The sequence below is a fragment of the Apis florea genome, unplaced genomic scaffold (genome assembly GCF_048593485.1).
Source record: "Apis florea isolate Af1SG1 unplaced genomic scaffold, ASM4859348v1 contig_3794_pilon, whole genome shotgun sequence".
Taxonomy (NCBI): domain Eukaryota; kingdom Metazoa; phylum Arthropoda; class Insecta; order Hymenoptera; family Apidae; genus Apis; species Apis florea.
The window spans coordinates 915154-930523 of record NW_028256857.1 but is presented as its reverse complement, the minus strand read 5'-3'; the positions used below and the strand labels follow the sequence as shown (position 1 = coordinate 930523).

The window sequence follows — 15370 nt, the reverse complement described above, 5'->3', positions numbered from 1 at the left end:
TAAAATTACGCAAGTTCCATAAATAAGTAAGTTGCATTCAAATGCAATAGATGTTTTGAATTTTTTTTTTCTTTAATAATGCAGATTAATACATATATTTTATATATGAATTTTTCTGAATTATTAATATAGTAATAATTAATAACTTCTATTAAAATATAAAAAATAACAATTGTTTGTTATTCTATTCATAAAATTATCTTTAGATCAATTCTAAATCACTACTATTAAAACACATTTTTATATTAGAATTCTTATTTTCATCTTCAACTAATATCCAAATATAAATTTTATAAAATATGATTATTTATTATCATTAATCTTGTAAGATTTAATGACAAGTATGCATTATAAATAAATTTTATAAAAGAAGTTCATCTTATAGCTTCAGCTAGAATAAAATTTTATTATTTAATTTACTATTATATTTATTAAAATTCATTATTAACTTTATAGTTCAATTGGTTTATAATCAATACAATATATATTTGAAAATTCGCAATCAATTTCGAAAATTTAAATAAATTTAAACTATTATAACTTTATTGCTTTATTGTAAATGAAATGATTTTTAAGAATTTTACAATTTTATTGAAGATATAAATTAGCTTAACTTAAAAAATTCAATACATTTTATCGATAAACTTTAAGTTATAGATAATTTTTTAAATCAACATAAAACAAGATTTATAATAGATTAATTAATAGATTATATTAATTAGATTTATAATTTAATTGATATATTAATAATTCCTTCATTTATTTCTTTCTTCTTTTAAATTTAATCTCCTTTTGAGAAAGTTTTACTTTGTTATCACTGATGTTTTATATTTTTGAATTTTAAGTTTATATAAAAAAAGAAAGAGAATTTAATATTAATAATTTCATTATGATAAAAGAAACATTTAATTCAATATAAATAAAAATAAAACAAAAAAATTATAAGTTATGAAAAAAATTCAATTTTTTATTATTGTAAGTTTTGAAACATTGTAAATCTTTCGATAAACTTCAAGTATTCGACGTCAAATATATTTTCCGGAAAATCGAAATTAATAAATTAATTTATTTTTAAAGAAGTAACAAACTTCTAATTATCTCGCAATTTGTTCGCAATCAATATTATAATTATTTATATTTAGATTCCAATAAAAATATTGCTATTTATCAAATAGATTGCTATTTACAGAAAACATTTTATCTTTATTCTATATACTATTGGTATTGTGAAAGCAATTGTGAAAGCAATTTATTAATTCCGATATTGACTTTAGGTTAACTATTAGCCAATATAATTAAGTAAGTGAACTTTTTATAACTCATTCTTTATTTTAACAAAATTTCGTATCGAAATGATCAATATTCATATAAAAAAAACTATACATTGTAAGAAAACAATCAAATGAATCGACTATAATATGAAACTTGATTAAAGCACTAATAAAATTATAATTTATAATATATAAAATTATAATATATAATTTAAATAAAAAAACGGTGTATAAAGATAATATATAAAAAAACATAATTTTAATTTAATGAACATTTGAAATAATAAAAAAATAAATTCTTTTTATATATATTTATATTGTATCTAACAAAAATATAAAATAATGTTTGAAAAAAAAATTTTTTTAATTTTTGAAAAAATTAACATTTAAACGTTGATAGAACTATAAATAGTGTGATAATTGAAATCGATAGACATCGAAAGAAAATGAAGAAGAAATTGTTTTTATATTTTCTCTGCATCGTCATAATTGTCCTGGTAATAAAAAATATAATAATATTATTAAATGACAACTTCATTGAAGAAGATGAACTTGAACCGATAAGAAAAAACATTGACAGTATGAATATTTTGTGTTACAATCAAACAAGCACATCGGACAGTCTTCCAAGCATTGATGGGAAATTAGGTATGTTTATTAAATTTGATTGATATTATTCAGTTATAATTTTTCATTAAGTTTGAAATAATTTAATTAATAAGAATTTTTTATTCATTATACGATTTTTTAAATTAAAAACATCTTTTTTAAGTTTAAACTCAGAGGTGATATCTACGCATATATAATAATGTTTTATTAATCTAATATAATTAATGATAAAATGAATTTCTTTAAGTTAAAAAATAGAATAAAATTTACTTAGACTTCGTTTTCGAATAAATGAGATTAAAAAATTTTTTTAGTGTAATAAAAATTTTTGAGTAAATAAAATTTAATTGGATACTTGGATATCGAATGAATTATCGATAGCAAGTTATTTTACATGTGAAACAAAAAATATAAAAAAAATTTTATCACTTAAATCTTTGTTTTTAAGAAAATCGAGATTAAATAGTATGAAAAATCGTATCCATGAATTGATTGAATTAAATTTTCTCAAAAACTAATTTTTAAATGAAAACAATTTTATTTTAAATTTGATATTTCTAAGAATTTCGTATACGAATAAAATTTTAATTTAAAAAAAAAGAAAAATAATCATTTTTAATTTATTAGTCTAACAAATAAAAAATTAGTAATTCAATGTTAGATTATTGAAATTTTTAGAATAATGATCTAATGTACATTAATTGTATAATATTGTGCATAAATAATTACAGTTTAAATTTCAAATTGATAGAATTAATCGATCTAGATCGATAATATGTTTTAGATATTTTGTTCCAGAGTTTAGACTAACTCTGGAAAAGATTTAAAATACATTTTAGTATTTTGAGACAAAATAGTAAAAACTGAAATATTTTCATAAAAAAATATTTGAAAATTTGACTATTTTATTTCATGCTTAAATCAAATTACTATTTTGAAAATATTATTTTCTTTGTTTAAATTATACGTAAATATATTATTTAGTATTAATTGTTTGTTATTTACAAAATATTATCGAATATATATAATTAATTAAATAAATATATTAATCTTATATTTCATATATTTAGATTGAGGTTTACATATCTTTATAAACAATATTATAAATAATAATGTAACTTTAATACGTTATATTGTACTATAAAATATTAAAATTAGAAACTGCTTGAAAGTATTATATGAATTCATATTAAAATGTAGCATATATGAAATATTATTTCTTTATTTAAAAAGTTTATTTTTTAAAATTATGTATCACTCGAAGCAATAAAATATATATTTCTATTTTCTATTTTAATCGAAATATTTCATAATATAAAATATCATTTATATAATGTTTTTTATGAAATAATTTGCATTTCCATTTTTCAATACTTATAATAATATAACTGAATGTTATTTATAGATATAATATTGATTAAAGTAATAAATGACATTCAACAAGATAGAAATATTTTGTTCTCTGATATGAAGGAATTATCAAAGATATGCAAACATTCTTTATTTCATATGTTACACATCATATTTTCTTCACAGCAAATTATGTTTTAATACAAATAATAATATTGAATAAATACACGTGATATATATTCTAAAACATTGTGATATAAAAATGATAAATTTTAATATTATACTTTGAAAACTGCGTATTCAGATGTTAATAATTGAATGAATATGTTTATTTAAATATTAATACAAATGTTTTCACTATAGTAGCTATCGTTATCGAGTATCGAATTAAATGAAACAGCCGATAACAAAAATTACTTGTATAAAATAGCAGCCAATATCGCAAAAAATCTAAATTTTAGTATTAATGACGGTATTTCGTTCTTTTTTTTTCACTTAATGAAATCCAAATAATGAAATCTCGAAAATATATCAAGAAAAAAAAATTAGAACTATTCGAAAAGAGACATTGATTAGAACTCATTATAAGTAGAACTTATTGTGAGTTTCAATAAAAAAATTCATTTTATAAACATATTTTCATCTTATTTCCATGCTCGATAATCTTCTTTATATATAATATAATCTTCCATATATTTTTTACAAAATATCAATACAAAATATCTCCTTAAATTCTTAAGAAATTAAAAGAAATTATTTGACCAAATGTCTTTGCTTATATAAATTTAGTTAGATTTAATTATTTCTAGATAAATCGATATTTTTAAAGAGATATCAAGTACAAGAAAAAATAGAAAAAAACAATGTGCAAATAAAAAGACGTAAAGATGTGACAAATATTGTTATTTTAAATAAAAACGATTTTATATTGTAAATGTATAGTATTTAAAAGAAATAATTCACAAAAGAAATCTGTTTTCCATCGATTTAATTTAACATTCAATGATGATAATTACTACAGCGAACATATATAATTATTACACTGATGTTAGTAATATCTAAATAGGCAGCATAATATCGCAAATAATAATAAATACATTAATAACATCTCTTATACAAACATTTGTAGTCGTTTACACAAGAAAATTTACAATATAATAGCAATCTTTTTTTAAAAATCTCGAAAATTAAATGGCAGTACAAAGAAAAAATTGTTCAAAGTGTTTAATAACAAGTATTTCTACATACTCAAAAAATCAATAATTCGAACAATTATCATCAACAATAATTAATATTAAAAAAAATCAAAAAATTTCATTTTTTCAATTTTTTTTTTACTGTTATTTTATCAGATAGTTTTAAATAATTGATTATTTCATATTTTTATTATTTTAAGATAATCAATTTATCAATCGATTTATTTTTATATTTAATCTATATTAATATACAATTATCGCAGAATATGTGAAAATTGACTATCGCATCGCGATAGTAAAATTGAATTACAATTAAAACTAATATAATAATAAAATATTACCGGTAAAAATATAATAAATATAATAATATTTATTAAAAATATTGATATGATATGCTATTATATCATATTTTATTTATAAATGAATTATATATAGACAAAATAGAGATATATAATGCAATAATTTTTTTGTTATATGATTTAGAATTCTTCTATCATTTTAGTATCATTCTCAATCTTATCGATTCAGCGCAGAATAAGATTGCAGCATAGTGGTTAGAATTAAAATTAATTTTTAATAATGAAATCATAAATAAAATATAGAACAGAATTGTCTTGTAAACTTAAACAAAATATAAAATTTCATAAAATTGCTTATATATTCAAAATGTATATATTTTTATAAAGATTATTATAAAGCAGTTAATTAATATTAGATGATTTTGCATAAAAAGCATTATGCTTTTAATTTTGTTATTTATCTTAATTTTAATACATTATAACTATAAATTTTTGAAAATATTAATGCAATGTATTTGATTTTTTTTATCATATACGAAAATTAGAATTTTATATATTTATTAAAATAAAAATTAAAATAATTATATAAAATAATCTTTGGAAATACGTTATCAAAGTCAACAATTTTTTCCTATGCATACATATAATAGACGGATTAATTTTCGAGATATGTGCAAAAATATTTTATTTAATAATTAATATATTTATTTAAAATTAAATAAATTTTTGATATCATTTTGCATTTAATAGAATATAAATAAAAAAACATTATTTGAAAAGTTGCATATTTTTTTTAGATAATGAAAATTACATATTCCATAAATGAAAATAAAAATAAATAAACGAATAAAATAGCTTGAAAAAATTGGTTTATATAATTTATATAATTTTTCACGTATATTATATATTATATATAATTTATATGTATATAATTATTATTATATTATATATATTATATAATTATTATATTATATATAATATACAATATTTTGAATGATATAACAAATTTTCAAACAGATGATTGCAAATACATTCTTTTTATTTCAATTAACAACAGATACGGACTGGAATATCTTTTTTCACGAAACATCTTGTTTTGATGAAAATGATTTAGCACTGAATCCTCGTCAAGCATGCGCCGTTGAATCCGCAGCTAAAATGAATCCAGATATGAACGTATATGTATTATTCCTCTCTCCTTCAAAGGTTTCGAGACGATTCAGAAAATTACTCAAACAATTGCAAACATATCCGAATATTCATATCAGGCGTATCAAACCCGAAGATTATATGAAAAATACACCTCTGGATGCATGGTATAAAACCGAAATATTGAAGAAAAGTAAATGGCCAATAAATCATATGTCTGATATTTTAAGATATCTGACACTTTGGAAATACGGAGGAATATATTTGGATTTAGACATTATTGTCATCAAGTAAGCATATTTTCATACACATTGCAATTTATTGGTAGAATTAAGTATACTACTGTATTCATATATAACAAATTATATATTTTACACTATACAAGATGTCCCAAAAATGTTGGAATATCCGTAAATTGAAATAATTTAATAAATTTCTGAGAATTTCATGCAAAATTTTGCTTTACGAAAATTAACAAATTATTAATAAAAAAACATTAAGTAATCATGGAGCCCGTAACATAATTGAGCTGCGACAATAATATCAGCTTTATGTCGATTAAATAACAACAAGTCCAAGCAACATATCAAAAAAAATGTATAAAATATTATATTTATTTATTTATTCATTGATATAATTCGATATAAAATATCGATAAAAAAATATGTTATATTCAATATATTTTCTTCGAGATATGTTGCTTGTTCCTGTTTAGCTGATAGCACGTAACATTACTATCACGGTAATGCACTTTATGATTAGTTAATGCTTTTTGATAATACTTCATTAACAAAGTTATAACGAAAGTATTTGCAAAGAAAAACGTTGCTTAAAATTATTTCAAGAATTTTCAATTTATAAATGTTCTAATATTTTTTTAACATCATATAGTATAGTTCATTATTCTCGCTTAACAGGAAGACAACTGCCTTGGAATCAATTAATTGTAATTTGATATCTTTATACTAATATTTAAATTAATTTAGAAAAAAATTGAATTTCAAATAATTTTGATTTTTCTTTTATAAAAATATTATATTTGTGTATTTTTGCTGATAAATATAAAATGATTTTAATTTATTATTAATATATTTCGAATAATAATTTAAAAATAATTATTTTAAAATAAAATATATATTATTAAATAAGTAATATATTTCAATTAAGATAATATTCTTGATTAATTAATGAAATTTAAGATAAAATGAATATTTGAGAAAATAGTAAATTAAGGAATTAATTATTTGAAAAAATAATTTTTAAAATTATTCTAAAAAAATAGATACATATTTTTTTAATTTATTATCTATTATAAAATTAATACATATTATAAAAGTATAATATATATAAATATTATAAAATTAAAATAAATTAAATCAAACTCAAATTGTCAAGTTTTAATTCAGATTTTTAAATTAGATTTTTTTTATATTTTCAATGATATAAATTGAATAATATTTCAGGCATCACAAATTTTTTTTATTCTATAAAATAACTTAAACAATGTCATATTATTCAAAATTATTTTTAAAGGTAAAAAATTTTTAGTTATTTCATAGATGCTTTTTGTAATATTAAATATCTATCTCTAGAAAAAATAAAAATATCTCGTATCAACCATAATATATATATTTTATATGAGATATATACAAATATATATTCAAAAAAATACATTTTTCGAGGATAGATATCAAAACGATGAAAAAAAAAATATATATATATTTCATAAATATATATATCTGATAAGACTTAATTAATGATATTAATGATATAAGCATTTCAAGTTTGTATTGGATAAAGTAAGACGGCAAAAGAGAACTGGATGCAGAACCGTATTGCAATATCGCTTTTGTAGCAATAAAAGTAAAAACACTTATTTTTTTCAAATTATTTCAAATAAATTTAATATATTTTTCAAATTATTTCAAATAAATTTCAGTATAAGGTTATGTACAATACATATAAATATCGTGTAATATATATAATTATGCAACATTTTTATATCGTTTAAAAAAAATGTTTTATTATACAAATTCAAAATTATATAATTTAACAGAAACTTATCTCGAACAAATTATAGCAAATTTCAATTTGAAGCTATGATAATTACATAATATTTCATTTAAAATCATAGATGAATCGTTGTATTTCATTCAACCTACAGTACGAATCCATAGAAGCAAATCAAAATACTTCTGTAAGATTTTAAATTAAAAGGATTGAATGTGTTTTTATATGCACAATTGCTTTTTTAATTATTTTCATATGTACAAGAAAATCCAGAAAGTACTAATGATACTTGAATTAATTTGAATTTCTGATTATTAAATATTCAATTAAATCACTAACAAATCTTTATCTTTATTTCACTTGCACAATATTTCTTATTCTTATGCAGAGAAAAATAATAGTTGATTTGAATTTTATTTATTGATAATATGAATCAATATTATGTCATATCGAAATAAAAAACATTGAATTCAAAATAATAAAATAGAAACAAAAATTTTTCAACTAATGTTTCAATTGATCTGTGAATTTCAAATTTATTCAAGTCTCATTAATGATTTTCTTATACATGTGAAAATAACCAAGTTTATGTGTAGAAAAATACATTCAATCTTTCTAATCTAAAATTTTATGGGAGTGTGTTTTGCTCTTATGAATTTCGATAAGTAGACAGATTGATTATTACAACAATTCAGCTATGGATTTAAATAATATGTTTGTATCATAAAATGATGTAGACTTACAATGTGCTATATAATGTGGTGAATAATGTAGTATATTATTAATATCCTGGAATTTACTAAAACTTATTCGAAGTTTTTGTTAAATAAGTAGTTACATAATATGTACATTGTTATTATCTTATACTGAAAATTATTTGAAATCAATAAAATCAATGTATAATAAAAATTGTGTAATAATCACATAAAAAAATATCAATGTATTTATTTTTATTGGGGGGCTTCACTATACAAACAATATAGTACTGTCGTGTATCTAGCTAAGTGTTCTCTTTCGCTATCTTATCTATCTAAGAAAATCTATCTAATAAAACTTAAAATGCTTATAACTCATTAATTAAGTTTTCATCAGATATATATGAATTTTTTCATCGTTTTGATTTAGAATCCATCCTCCATAGATATTCATATTTTTATGAGATTTATGGAATTATTTTAAACACTATATATAGCATCTAATTATTGTCTAATAATCTAAGATATATAATGATCAATCATCAGTTTATCTTTAATAAATAAATTATTAATTAATAAATAAAAAGTAATGTCTTTATAATATAATTATTATTTTAACAAAAAAATTCATATCTTAATAATCAATGTACATGTGTTTTTTTCATTGTTAATTTTGTCTACGAGATAAAACGATAAAATATATTATAAAAAAATACAATTATTTTATTATATTATAAAAAAATATTATAAAAAATATATTATAAAAAAATATTATTATATTATAAAAATTAGATATATATAAAATTATATAAAAATTATATATATATATATATATATTACTATATTATATTCTAAATATATTATTCATGAATATATTAACATTTTATATATTTGTTGTAAATAGTTTTATTCATGTTTAATATTTGAAAGGAAAAGAATTTTTCATGATTCTTAATTATTAATAATTACAAAAGAAAAATTGAAATACAATAAATATGTCAATTTCTGATTGTTATTTTATTTTGATTGAAACAATTATTTTTTCATTTTTTAAACATTAATCAAATGACATATTACATTTAAAATATAGTTATGTCAATATAAAATTTTCATAAAACAATAGTAAAATATTTATTTATTGGTAATAATTTAACAATATAACTTTAAAACAATGTTTTTTTATTTTTTGAAATTGAAAATTTTTACTGATTCATTAAAACAATTATAAATTTATATAATTATTAATAATATATAATAATTTATCAATGTGAAAAAGAATAAATAATATGTGTCATCTTTTTTGTTGTATTATATTAATACTTTATATTTTGTATTTTTTTTATTGTATTATAATTATTTATATAAAATTATACATCTAAAAATCTTATAAATCTATAAAATACACATGTAAAAAAACATGAAATATTTAACGCATTATGATATTCGAAGAATCTCTATTTCTTTAATCATAAAAATTTGATTTTAATAATAAAGTTTAATTAATACATATATTATATATTATATTATATTATATATATATTATTATATATTATATAATATTTATATACATATCTCCAGTTATATATAAAACAAAAAAATTGTTTAAAATATTATTCTTTACTTTACACTTATTTACTATATATTTCAAGTTCATGGGTTTATTTCAACGTGTTTTAGTCATGGATTAATTATTTTCATCAAGATTTTTAGAATGACAATATTTTATATTGACTTATATTTCGTAATTTTGTTTCTTTTTATATAAATATAAATTATTTTAATGTTTTATTATTTTTAATCACGTATTATTATTTTATTATTATTTCTAATATGTTTGGAAATTTTAAAATAAGGAATGCATTATAATAAATTTCGATGAAAGTTAATTACAAGATAATTACATTAAATTGTATTGAGAAAATATAAGAATGTACAAAATCATGTAAAACATCCAAATTATAATTTAATTATCATAATATTAATATTATTATAATATTAAATTTTTAATAGATCATAATATTTAATAGAAAAAAATCTTTGATCTCTATCTTTTTACTTGTATCTATCAAATATATTTAAAATATTTTGCATAAATATTTGCAGTTTAATCATAATAAATATCGATAACAGCAAGTGTTTTATGAATCTTTGCTATTCTGTATGTTATAGTATGTATATATAGAATGAAAAAAATAATGATAAATTATAAAAGTTGCAATTAATATATTACACAAAATGTTTTTTTTTTTTTGACAGACCGATTAAATATTTAGCAAATTTCGCCGGTGCTGAGGATGAAAGTCAAGTGGCTGCAGGAATTATAGGATTCGACACTTCGATGATTGGTCGTCGCATGGCTAATGAATGCATTCAGGAGATACGAAGTAATTTTCGAGGCGATATCTGGAATCACAATGGTCCCGGTGTAATTACCAGAATATTAAAAAAAATTTGTTCAACAGAAAAAGTGAGTACAAAAAGATTTACATATTAATAATATAATGAATATTCGATATAAATTTTAATTAATAATAATAATAGTAAAAAAAAATTATTTTTAAATCTATTTTTTAATAATACAATTATATACACGAAAACAATCAAATTGATTGATTTCACAATTTTTCTTGTTACGTTTACTTAAGATATATGTAAATGCTTTGGCAAAATTAATTTTGATTTTTAATTAGACATAATTATATACAAATATAAGAGAGATATTTTTAAAAATATTCGGAGTATTTGTGAGATATCTTTAGAGAATCGATTCCAAGGATTAAAAGAAAAATAGAAAAATGCTTAGTTCTTATAACATTATAAATATTGGTTAAGGCTTATTAATAAATCTTAAGCAATTTAATTTTCATTATATGATCTGAAATAGAAACATAACAAGACAGCGTGATAGAAATATATATCGTCTCGTTTCCTCTAACTTTGCAAACTTTAATTTATAACTTAATTAAACTTAACTTAATTTATTAATAACTTAATATACTTTTATAACAATCAATATTTTTGCACATTTTTACAATTTTTGTGCTTGTTTTAGTTTCTAGAATTAATCCTCCAGAGATGTTCTATGAATATATTTATATCTTTTATATGGTAAAACATTAATTATCCGAATTTCAGTTATTATATATATTATATGTATATGATGAAATATAATTTATTTAAATACAGAAGAAATTAATAATGTAGAATCATAATAAATTGAAATAAAAATAATATTCCAACAAAATTAATAATTATATATTATAAATAATTGTATAATAGTAATATAATAGTATTGAATATTTGCAATTTTACAATAAAGTATGTTTATAAAGAAAAAAATGATATGAAATTGATATGATGATATGAAAGCAAACGAAAATGTATTTAATTTCTTATAATAGTTTAAATATTTTTCTGAAATTAAGAAATTTTTTTTCTTATTTTTTACATAGTTTTATTTTTACAAGTTTAGATTATTGTAGTGTAGTTAAAAGAGCTTAATAGTATATTATATAAAAAATTTTATAAAAAAATTTTAGATTTACAATACTAAAAACTGTTTAAAATTTAAATAAAAAATAACATTAATTTAAAAAAATTTATGTTACTTAATTTATGTTAATACAGATAATATAGAATCTGTTTTTTAGTTCATATTATTTGAATAAATATGTATTTTTTATTTATTTTTTAAATACATATATTTAGATATATTTCCAAATATACTATTATTATTATATATATTATTATTTTGTTATTTTTATTTTATATATTACATATAAAAATGATTATATTTGAAATAATATTTGTGATTCTTAAAAATAAATTAATTTATATATAAACGTAAATAATTATAAATAAATTATAATTAAAAATGTAATAATTAATAATAATAATAATATATTAAAAATAAAAATGATAATAATAAGTTTATTAAATATCATAATCAATATATCCACATAAATAAAAATTTTCGTTTCAGACAATCAGAGTTCCATATATTAATTCTTAAGTGGAAGAATACTTTTTATATAAATAAAAATAAAATTTTCTATTTAAATGTTTTTTTTATTTACAGTTTTTAAATAAAAAAGGAATGAAGACTATTAAAAAGTGAATTACACAAATTAAAAAAATAATAAAATTGTATTATTTTAAAAAAATAATAAAATTGTAAATAAAAAAAATTTTAATTTTGAATTAAAAAATTACATTTAAAAAAAAATAACTTAGGTTATATATCACCTAAAATTTAAAATATTCAATTAATATATATAATATATAAATATATTTCAAGAGACTATAAATGTATTTTGACCGACGAGACAATAAATAATTTTTTTTATTTATTATTTATTTTGTATATAATTGTATTCTTTCTTTGATATCAATAAATATAATTTTTATTCGTCTATCATTGTAATAAATATTAATAAGAAGTATATGTGACAATATTATAATTTTGATCATTATAATTTTTAATTATCCATTGTTTCTTTTATATTTCATTTTTATATTTCGAAAATCCAAAGAATAATGATATTAATTCACATGTTACATTTTTTCCAATTGGCTGTGATATATTTATATAAATATATTTTAACTGATAAACAGCAGTTACTTGATGGCGCAATAGATATATATTTATAGACGAAATTCTATATAATAATAGCAATTTTTTTTTGCAAATACGTCACGAACTAAAAGCGAATAGCAACAATGCAAAGGAAAAAATTATTCAGAATTATGTTCAACAATATATCAATATATTAAAAAATTGATCTATTGCATATTGATAGCGTTTTGATTCTATTCCAAATTAATGATGCAAAATTTCTTGAGATGATTGCGATATATTGATAGGATATTGCTACTGATAGTTGATTACTATTGCTTCGATGATTGATATTGCTTCGTTTCTGATTAATTTATTTCTGTCTTTCGATTTTCGTTTGGTTTGTTTTATGTTTTTAAAGTATTTTTAATTGATCAATTATCATTTTTCAAGAATCAAAAAATACATTAACGATTATATCCATCTTCTCTGTATTTGCACAATGTTGAGGCTTATTAATGAGGCTGATATTTGAAGACTAGCAAAATTTCAAAATCTTCTTTTAGATAAAGACTTCGATTAAGGAAACCATCACAAATTAACTTTAATAAATTATTTTTGAAAAAAGTCAATTTATAACTATTAAACACAAAATAAATAAATAAATAAATTTCATGCACGTTTATTACTAATAAATCTAAAAAAAGTCTCAATTCAAAAATAAAAAATTTTATTACATTGTTATAAACTCATATGAATTTCACGAGTTTCGTTAAAAGTTTTAGAATCAAATGATTTTTTTGGAACGAGCCGATGCATTATTAAATTATTATAAATAAATATGACATTATCATATTATAATATTTTAATTTAAAAAGTATACTTCTTTATATGAATTAGACCCACAAAGATAATTATATCTTATAATTATTTTGCTATAATTTATAAATGAATAAATTCCTAATCTTGGATATTCACTTTTTTTGATTCTTTTATTGATAAATTTTCTATTGATTGACATTATCCTAAATATTAAACTTGTCTTTAAAATCGATTCTCTAAAAATAAATCACGATAATATTAAAATTCTATATAATCGAAAACAGATTCCAAAAACATCAATATGGATATATTGAAAATAAAGATAATTTTTCTTGAATAATTGCATCATTTCAATTATTTTGCAATTATAATATTTATTTCATTTCTACTTTTATTTTATATTATATATTTCTTACTTCTATTTTAAATCAATCAAATCAATTTAATATTGAAATTATAAACATAAATATACAAAAATATTTGTCTACAGTTGCAGGACATGTCCATGATTCGATGTAAAGGTTTCAAAATTTATCCATCTTCCACCTTTTATCCAATTCATTATGGGAACTGGAAGTCATATTTTCAGACAACGAACAAAAATGCAACAATGAAAAAAATAGAAGAAGCAATAACAATTCATGTGTGGAATAAATTAAGCAATGGTGAAAAAGTAAACGTAAATAGTGATGTCCCATATGTGACTATTGCAAGGAAATATTGTCCAAAGATTTTGAATAATTGCGGAAAAATATTTTAAATATTACAGTATTTCAACTTATGAATTAAGACTTTAAAATTATTAAAATGAAAATTGCCCGAGTTACTATTAAATATGCACAATTTTTTTACTTTATAGACGTATATTATGTATATATAAATAAAATTTCATGTAATAGTAGCAATCTTTTATTGTAAAAATCTCAAAAACGAAGATCGATCACTACTTATGTGTCAAGATAAAATGTTGTTTAGAATCTTTTCCTCAATAATATATTTAAAAATAATTTAAAAAACCAAGAAATAAATTTTTGCAATTTTACATTTGCATGCATATGATATATAAAAAATTTGGGATCTTTAAATATAACAAGCGACCTAAGCTTGTTTTAAAAAATAGAGATATTGTTTCTAAAAGATTTGATTACAGAATAAAGAGGATAATAGAGGGTATCTTCTGATATAAGATTGTGATTGATTATTTGACATTTATTTCAGAATCTTAGATCAAAAGACAAAATAGACAAGAATTAAAATTTTTACCAAAAATACAAATTTTGGATTTACATGTATTATATCGTCGAAATATATAAAATTTAAAGATATATATAATATAATATTATAATATTATATAATATTATATAAAATTTAGAAAGATAAATAAATCAATAAAATTTCTATTGTGCTAATTATT

At 18.4% G+C, this 15370-nt stretch overlaps 1 protein-coding gene across 1 annotated transcript; it reads left to right on the top strand.

The window, feature by feature from the left end:
- Positions 1-1717: 1717 nt before the first annotated feature.
- Positions 1718-14716, top strand: LOC147656335 (alpha1,4-N-acetylgalactosaminyltransferase 2-like). The gene is made up of 4 exons (XM_086915805.1): positions 1718-1919; positions 5783-6164; positions 10836-11046; positions 14447-14716. The coding sequence occupies exons 1-4, from the start codon at positions 1718-1720 to the stop codon at positions 14714-14716; spliced, it is 1065 nt and encodes a 354-aa protein (XP_086771931.1).
- The last annotated feature ends 654 nt before the right edge of the window (positions 14717-15370 follow it).

Coding starts and splice junctions, on each gene's coding strand:
- LOC147656335 (XM_086915805.1), top strand. CDS start 1,718: ATGAAGAAGAAATTGTTTTTATATTTTCTCTGCATCGTCATAATTGTC. Junction 1,920..5,782: donor AAGCATTGATGGGAAATTAG/GTATGTTTATTA, acceptor AATTAACAACAG/ATACGGACTGGAATATCTTT. Junction 11,047..14,446: donor AAATTTGTTCAACAGAAAAA/GTGAGTACAAAA, acceptor ATTTGTCTACAG/TTGCAGGACATGTCCATGAT.